The sequence below is a fragment of the Ammodytes marinus genome (assembly GCF_949987685.1).
Source record: "Ammodytes marinus genome assembly, chromosome: 17".
In the NCBI taxonomy this organism is placed as follows: Eukaryota; Metazoa; Chordata; class Actinopteri; order Uranoscopiformes; family Ammodytidae; genus Ammodytes; species Ammodytes marinus.
The window spans coordinates 17,823,960-17,833,004 of record NC_137221.1 but is presented as its reverse complement, the minus strand read 5'-3'; the positions used below and the strand labels follow the sequence as shown (position 1 = coordinate 17,833,004).

Sequence of the window (9,045 nt, the reverse complement as noted above, 5' to 3'; positions counted from 1 at the left end):
TGTATTTCCCTCACATAGATCCCAGCTCGCGGCTCTAGAAGGATCCTTTTACAAGTGCAACAAAATGCAAAACACAATTCTTCAACTGCGGATAAATAAAAGACGGACAAATTCACATTAAAATGAATAACATGTTCATAATACCCTGTTTGAGTTTCAATTGTAAAACAAAAATTAAAACAAAAAAAGATTAAATAGGACCTATGCATATATTGTGCCCCCCCCCCCTCCCTCCCGCCCTACATGTCCTACAGCCCAGATAAAGGTCTTAGACAATGACACGAGCAAATAGAGAAAAAAAATTCAAGCAAGTCGTGATTATTTATCCTACGCTACTTCACACATCAAACTATAGAAAACATAAACAAAGGTAGGGAGAAAGTGGAAGCCGTGAGGAGGCGCGGAAACAAAGCGGTAATGTGTCTGGAGGTGGATAAAACAATGGGGCGGAGTGATCCAGGCAGCAGCGCCACTGCTACAGATGCGTCAGTTTAGGCGCTTCCTGGATTCTTCCCTGAGAGTAGTGCGACGTCAGGTCTGTGTACGTCGGTGTCGGATCACACACTCCGTGATGCTGACTGTTGCCCATTGTGATTGCTCCATTGTAGTCCATGTTGGAGGGCGGCGGATGCGGGAGGTGGGTCAGACCGAAAACGGACGACCCAGAGTTGGGCATTGAGTCGATGTAACCTCCGCCGACATAAACGGGGCTGCCCTGCATGTGCGTCCCGTAGTTGCCGTTACCTTGGAGAGGATGCGCGTCATACTCGGGCGTGGCCGAGTCGGTCCCGGGATACCTCTTCTGGGAGGGAGGGCAGTTGTTGAGGGAGCTGTTCAAAGGTGGGGGGTATGACGTGGCCATGCCGTATGCATTTTGATGAGGTTTATTGTAAGACGTCGGCGACTGCGAGTCATAAGGTACACTGTTTACAAGAGAATGCATAGAGTTGAGGTATCCTAAGCCGCCTCCACCACCAGAGGCCGGGCCCAAGGGACTCCGAGGGGACTGTCCACCGGGGGAAGGCATCATTCCAATGCCCTTCTGATCCTTCTTGTACTTCATCCTGCGGTTCTGGAACCAGATTTTGATCTGTCTCTCGGTGAGGCTGAGCAGGTTGGCCATCTCCACCCTGCGGGGTCTGCACAGGTACCGGTTGAAGTGGAACTCCTTCTCCAGCTCCACGAGCTGCGCGCTGGTGTAAGCTGTCCGGGCCCTCTTCGACGCTGCTGACCCCCCCGGTGGACTCTTGTCCCCAGGGCAACTCTCCACTGTCAGGGAGAGGAGCAGAGCAGGATGTCAATCAGTAATCCATTACAGACAGAGAGAGAGAGAGAGAGAGAGAGAGAGAGAGAGAGAGAGAGAGAGAGAGAGAGAGAGAGAGAGAGAGAGAGAGAGAGAGAGATGTACAGAGACAGAGTGAGAGTGAAAGCACAACACGGACACAGCTGATAACAGAACTTTCAACCATCAAGGAGTGGGGATGGTGGTGGTAAGCAAAAACAGTATACCTGATAAATATCCCCTGCTCCACTACTTAAATAGCGGTTTTGTCAACGACGTTTGCTTGCGTGCGTTCGCGTCTGTGTTGCAAACAACAATTTGATAAATCTGTTCCCTGCTGCTGAGCACAAGGGTTATCATGAGGGCTCCATAAGACAATTAGCAATCAATGGTTGCACACTGCGCCTGTGCTGAACGCTACACTAACTGCAAAGGAGGGGGGGATGTAACTGGAGAATAGTGGGTCAGTATCTGATATGGAACCAGGTAAACTCAGATTTCATACTAAAACATGTTGACCCTCATCTCCTCCCCCGCACTAACAGAGTAGCACACGCGCAATGCAAACACAAGCATTATGTATTCCTCGGGGTGTATGAAGCAGCTCGCCTTGCACTCCACTGATAAGCCTCCCTCCCTCTAAGAGGCTGGAGCTTGGCTGCAGAACAGCAAGGCGTTGGTCTACTAACCGCTGTGGCACGCGGCCAACACTTAATAAATTTCACTACCTGTCGCCTGAACCTGGAGCAAAAGGAATGCAGCATGACATAACCCGGCCCATTAGGTTATTACAGAGATGAAAGAGAAGGGAAGGCGAGGAACAGGGGGAAAGCCCATGAATGTAGGGCAATCCCTAGAGATCACGAGTTGTACTACGATGGCCATTTATGGATTAATTTTAGTTTTAGAATGTCCAATTGTTTTTAGTTAGTATGATTTCAAAAAGAAAAAAGACCGATTTAGGAAATATGGGTCAAGTGCAGGGTTAGCATCATCATTGTTGCGAACGTGCGTAAAACGTGCGTAAAAGGCTTTTCAGAATTGTTAGCAACTTAGCGTGTTGTTAAAACTAATAAAAACACCTTCCCAAACACATATCTCAATGAAAAACCAAACTCCCGATGCAATAAAAAAAATCGTAGTGCAGAAGAGTATTTATAACTACATTATAAATTTGTCCATATATTACAATGAGAGGGCCACTGGGAGAGCATCTAATTTAAGATTTGGGTTGTTTGTTTTCATATAGCCACACACAATCCCCAACCCTGATCCATCACATGTTCCTCTAATCAAAAAAGCAGGCTCTGGTTTGCGAATGTGCGTAAAGTGTGCGTCAAAAGAGTGGACACCATACTGCTTCGATTTCAGCTCTAGCAGAAGACGTACTTATAACGTAACTCTATTTCAAGAAACTTACCAAATTAATTTATATATATTAAAAAAATGAGTTGATTGGAAGAGCATTTCTGATTCTTTTGATAGGTTCCATGTTAATTCAAACCTATATTCCCTCAACCTGACCCACCAAGTGTTCCTCATCAAAAGTGCAGGATGTGGCCTGCGAAAGCCTGTAAATCTTGCCTGAGTGGTTAGCATTTTTATGGGTGCTAAACTAAAATAAACACTTCCCCAAACATGAATCAAATTTATGCCACGTAACTTTTAATTCTCACTGTTGATTAATACTTGTACGTACCTAAATTGAAATAGTACCTCATAAAATCTACAGATTAAGAAGGAGGTCATGGGAAGATGAGCATCTCTGAGTTTTTAGTTTGGCTCTAAGTAAATAAACACCCCCAGAACATAACCCCCCCCCCTCTCTCTCCCCCCACCACTCTGGCCCACCAAGTTTCCCTCTAATCAAAACAGCAGGACAAACTGAAACAACTGTTGTGCGTGTTTGTTGTCTCTCCGGGAACATTGTGTGATCAGTGGAGATGCCTGTTTACAGTAGGAACAGGTCAGCTGCAGGGCAAAGGGACAACAAATGGTGGGGTCTGCAATGTTGAGGCCCCTACAGTCTGCAAGCATATACTACTGTATTAAGAGTATGTAATGTTTGGGGTAGCATTTTGGATAATTTCCCAAGATGGTTTGACTAAATCATTGCAGGATATACAATGAAAGTAACAAAGTGTGCTTGTGGTCAAATGTTGGCTGCAAATCCTGAATCACTTTAGGATCCCATGCATAGGGAACACAAGCTTTGCATACAATGCAATATAATCCCACAAACCACTGACTTAAAACTTAAAGACTAAAAAATAACACCTCTATGACACTAAATTAATGAACATTATAACCTTTAAATTGGCGTTGTCAGATGCGAGCTGGACTGGTAATAAGAGTCTAAATGTATATCGTATTTTCTTTTTATGGAATTCCATCCCTGTGTTTATGTTCATTCCCTTTCTATTTCAATGTAAAGCCCTCTTGTAATGCATGCATTATATTATTTAATGTTACAGTATGACAAGCTTTTATGTGAAGCACTTTGAAACTGCCTCTTGTAAGAAATGAGCTATATAAATAAAGCTGTCTTGCCTATTGTCCTGTTGGGGTTTGCCCCCTCCCTCCTAACCCTTTACCTTACCACCCAACTGCCTCTACCCCCTATAGTGTGTCCTCCCTCATCAAAACGTATATGTAACTTTGTGGTCAGAGACTACCAAGGCTGTGTATGTGTCAGCAAGCAGCAGTGTTTAGTACCTGAACTGGAACTACTGGTAGGTTTCTGCTTGGTGTTCTGACGGGATTCCTTCATCCAGGGGAAGATGTGTTTGCTGCGAGCCGTAGAGGTCGGGGAGCCGTTCTTGGCACCGGGCTGGCTCGACCCGTTGCTCGTGTTTTGGCTGATAGCACCGGGGGATTGGGAGGGAGGGGGCGGGCCTGACACCGGCACCTGCGGTTGATTGCTTTCGGGATGAACCTTAGACTGCGCTGCCTGAATGGCTGTGGTCCTGTCGCAGCTCTCCGCCATCTCCCCCGGCTTCTGCAGAGCCACGGAGCCGTCAGGAGACTGCAGGGAGCAGGCAGGTCGATGGTACTCACTTTCCACATGAGAGGCCCGGGGATATTGGACCTGATTGGCATCATAACTGAAGCCATTTGCGCTTTGATACGGGTAGCCACTGTAAATTGCGGAGCTGTCGTAGTAGGTTGCCTTTTGCATCTCGCCGTTTCCCAATATTTATTTCAGAAACTGACAGGGTCTTGACACCCTTGTAGAATAACATTGGCACCCCGTGGTCACGTGACGCCTCTCCGCCAATGGCCTCCTCGGGTGAACCTAGGGTTACAAGAAGCACTGTGAGGAGAAGAAATGGTGGCGATCCATCTTACTTTTCAATGCAGGGTTGACACTGGAGACTATGGAAGCGAGATAGGGCCAACAGTTCTGTAGACTATTACCGTTTACCTTATGGCTTACACGGGGCACAAAGGCAAGCACTAACCTTGTATTACCATCTGTGCCATACCATGTCAAAATAAAAAAAAACTTTCAAAGGCATTTCACGTTGCCAAATGAACGTGAGGGTCTAACAAGACACTGACATTTAAAACGTATAAACAACGAAACCGAATCTAGAGTTAGGTACACCCTAAGGAGGAAATACTGTTGGTAAAAAGGGGCGCTGTAGGAAAAGCTTATTAGCGGGTTACCACACAGGAAAATCCTATTTCTGTTACATTGTTATTCTACCAACAGGGCTGTCAGCAGCACATCTAATTTCCCATCTAGCAGGGGAAAATTTTCCCGGTGCCCCACAAACGTTAACCCATTTTTTTTGTTTTCACTGTTAGTACAAAAAAAAAACGTATTTCAGTATGAGGATAGACGCCGTCCTCGGCCACCTGGCGCAGAGAATAAACAACCGCATTCCCTTCTTTTTTTTCTCTCTTTTCTGTGCATGCTGCGAGATAAATGGAAGGGCCACGAGGAAACCTGAAAAACCGGGCGGGCATCCGTGCATCTCCATGACCACGGCGTGAACTTTTCCCTTGCAGCAGGCCCATAATAATGGCTGCTGTCGGTGCTGTCTGCTCGGCGGCCCGTCGCGGTGATATATGGGGGTCAGTGGGCCGGGACGGCCTGCGAGGAAGGAGCGGCCCGGTGAGCAGCCAAGCCCGCTACTTGAGGCGGACAGAAACCCGGGACGGCACAGCTAGAGCCTGCTCCTAAAACACCATTACTCACGCAGGTAACCACGGGGGTCAGCCGTTAAAGAATTATTGGGGAAGCTATAAACAATTATGGACACAGATCCACGGGTCATTATGGGGAAATATTTTATAATGTGACATTACTATGAAGCAGTGATAGCCTATATTTAATGTGGACTGCCTGTGTTTAAACCATTGCCATTGAAATAAAATAAAAAGCAAAGCATAATAATAATTAAAGGCTAATAATAATAATGATAATAATAATACGACAATTAGCTGTGATAGCTTTAAAAATAAAGACTTGTTTAATTCAAATCAAATTTCTATCCGCCCAATTCATTTACAACTTGTTTCTGAAATCATGCAGGTTTTTGGTCTGCTCTGACTGATTTAACCATTGCATTCGCCTCAATCAATGGAGATAATTATATGTAGGCAAATAAAATTAATAGAAAAAAACAATTAAAAACGAATTATTTTGACCCTGATTTCGAATTAAAACTTCTGAAACATAGGCCCTTTTGCGCAGTAAACTCGATCCCCACAATAACGATGTTATTAGGCTGCAACAAACATATTGTTTATTTCACAAACCATAGTAGATAGTCCTGGAGTAAACACATAGCCTAACTTAGCTGCATTCATGAGCAAAAAACACATAGAAATTAAAATGTCGAACATTTAAGGGTGTGTGCAGCCGTGCATAACAAGAAGCAAAACAGTCAAAAATTAGCCTTGGGCTTTCCCTCAACGCACCTAAACCGCAGAGTGAAAGAAGGTGTCTTCACTATATTTGCACCCACGATGACCTGGAAGAGATACCAGAAAACTCGCTGGTGTGTATATCTCATGGTGATAGTCATAAATGGCAGAGAAAGAGAGACAAATGACAGACTTGAGCTCCTCTACGCAGAGCAGCCTGCTGCTCCACGTTAAGAGAAATCTGTCTGCCTGACTCTGTGTGTGTGAACTCTTCCTGAACCGAGATCTAAGTCATACGGTGATAAATCACCGCGCGACACACAAACTCCGCCATTTACAACCGAGGGTGCCTATTCCTGGCCTGCTTACCTTCTCCTCAGACGACGAATGCAGAGCACCGAGCGGTATTCTCTCATTCAGCGGCGAAATCGATCAAAGCAGTAATCCAGAGAAAAAGTTTAAAGGCAGGGCTTGCAGGGTGAAGCAGCAGCAGACTGCGCCCTGCCATACACCAGGCATTAGCAGCCACAACACAAAAAAAGGGAAGAGCCGAGAGAAACTCCTTTCCTTTCTTACTTTTTTTTCTCTTCCTACTCGACGTGGATGGGTAAACCGAGATTACGAAAGCAGGCGTGAGCAGTCGGGTCAGCGAGATAAGAGTTATCTGCCCCCAAGATTGAACATATCGTCATACTATAGAGCAATGGCCAGGGCTTCATAGCAATATTAAACTCAGCCCAGGCTATGCTAGACTGTGTGATCCTTCACCAGTACCAAGCAGACACCAGTGAACTGCCCCGAACCAAGAGCGTCACCATAGACAAAAAAAATTATGCAAATAAGTAGCGCCTTGGAAAGCCAGTTCAAATCAAGTGGCTGCCTCTCCTCCTCCCCCAACCAAATGAGGCAGTGTGTCTAGAGAATAAAATAATAATGCATCGTTACATATAGAATGGAAGTCATTCCTTGAAGTGTTTTAATAAATCTTTTAGTTTATTATTTACTCCACCGACCTGCAGTGGAATTATGAGCCCAGTGGATGAGCTGTTGGAGTGAGGGGGAGAATACAAAGGAATAATGAGCCGCTGACCATGCTGCATTTCCATTTCCACGGGACATAAAGGGGCTTCTATCCACGGCTTAATCATTAACCTACATTTTTTGCATATGATCCTCAATCTTACGGCACAAGGACAAGCTATTCGTTTTCATTTCAGCGCCAATATTCCTCGTCTGCCTGCTTGGTTTCTTGTATGAAGAATACAACATTTATATATATATATATATATATATATATATATATATATATATATATATATATATATATATATATATATATATATATATATATATATATATATATATATATATATATATATATATATATATATATATATATATATATATATATATATATATATTTTAGGATTAAAAAGCAAACAACTTCAGATCAAAGCCAAGCTCGGTTTATATCAAGGGAGAAAACCCCACCGGGAGCTGGGTGTGAAAAATGGGAAGAAGTTTCATCACCAAAAGGCAAAGCGTGGAGGACAAGCAGCGAGGAGCAAAGGGAGAAGGAGCCGGCAGCAGGGGGAATCCCTCTGCATAGTAATGCTGCCCTTTGCAGCCAAAAGAAGAAAAAAAATAGATTTATAGCCTCTCTGTCATCGGCTGTAAACACATCCAAAGCTGCAGCGTTTCTGCTGGCTTCAGGGCTCCGGGACAAAATGCAATGACAATTTAAAGAAAGGTAAAAGACACGGACGGCGTGGGAGGGTGAGTGGGACAAAAATTCACGCGTGAGGATTTTTTTTTGCCAACTCGGCCTTTTTTTTAGTCACATTTCATTATTTACTTCTTTGTGTTTTGCTTAAATGCTGATTCGTCTCTCTCTTTAATTTGGCCCCGAGCTTAGGGTTAAATGTCAGCAAGGTGGTGCCCATATAGACCAATGCCGTGCGTAAAATAAGGCGTAAAAACAATGTGAGGAGGAAGAAAATCTGAAATGTTGATGAAAGAAAACACTTTTTGAAAACTTCAGTGCAGTTAACTATAGCAGCTACAAAGCAGATGGCTTACACAGAAAGTCGTTTTTGAAAGGAGTAAGGCACCGCTCCAAGAGCTGCGATTCCCCTCGTCACTTTTATAGTGACAAATTACACCACAAAGACAAGTGGAAGAGAAGGAATTATTGCTCTCGGGCTGGTCATATCGCTGCTACAAGGAAACGTGCAAGCCATACGCTGCTTTCTCTAACCCTGTGAGGGCTTCTGTGGGCGTGCGTGGTACTTATTAGAAATTGAATAAGGATATCACCATCAAGCACTCATAACACAAATCAATAAAGATATATGGACTTACCGGAGGCAGCTCAAGGTGGCTCGGAAACCGTGCAATGGCCTGAATTTACTCGCCTGGATTTCTGCAAAGAGGAATACAAATTGGAATTGCTCAGTGGATAACATATGCTTGTAACGTATTTTACTAAAGATATTAATTTGGGTTTTATTTTCGAGTAAGCACTCCCTATACAGTCTGGGAATTATACATAATAAGTCTGTTGTTAATATGCGTAATTGCTTGGGCCTTATTTTAAAATGGCGTAGAAACAAGCTTGTGGCAAATAGGCGAAATCGTATCTAGTCAAATTCAATGCAGGCATTTTCAAGATAATTATTTGGGTCAAATATGTAGATTTAACAGCAGGCTCCGCGTATATATTTGAAGTATATTTTTATAGTTTTCAGCTTCAAATAACAAGAAATTTACATTCCTCTTAATATTTTTTGCAACATATCAACGAAAATATATTTAAAAAAACATGAGCTTTAAATAAAATAATAAACAAACTGCATTAATAAAACCCAAAGGGCAAATACTCTCCTTGG

General features: G+C 43.7%; 1 protein-coding gene across 1 annotated transcript; it reads right to left on the bottom strand.

Annotated features, from left to right (window-relative positions):
- Window positions 1-259: 259 nt before the first annotated feature.
- On the bottom strand, window positions 260-6,678 carry hoxa3a (homeobox A3a). The gene is made up of 3 exons (XM_080045479.1): window positions 6,527-6,678; window positions 3,998-4,577; window positions 260-1,269 (listed from the first exon to the last, which is right to left on the bottom strand). The coding sequence occupies exons 2-3, from the start codon at window positions 4,458-4,460 to the stop codon at window positions 476-478; spliced, it is 1,257 nt and encodes a 418-aa protein (XP_079901605.1). The 5' UTR covers window positions 4,461-4,577; window positions 6,527-6,678; the 3' UTR covers window positions 260-475.
- Between the last annotated feature and the right edge of the window lie 2,367 nt (window positions 6,679-9,045).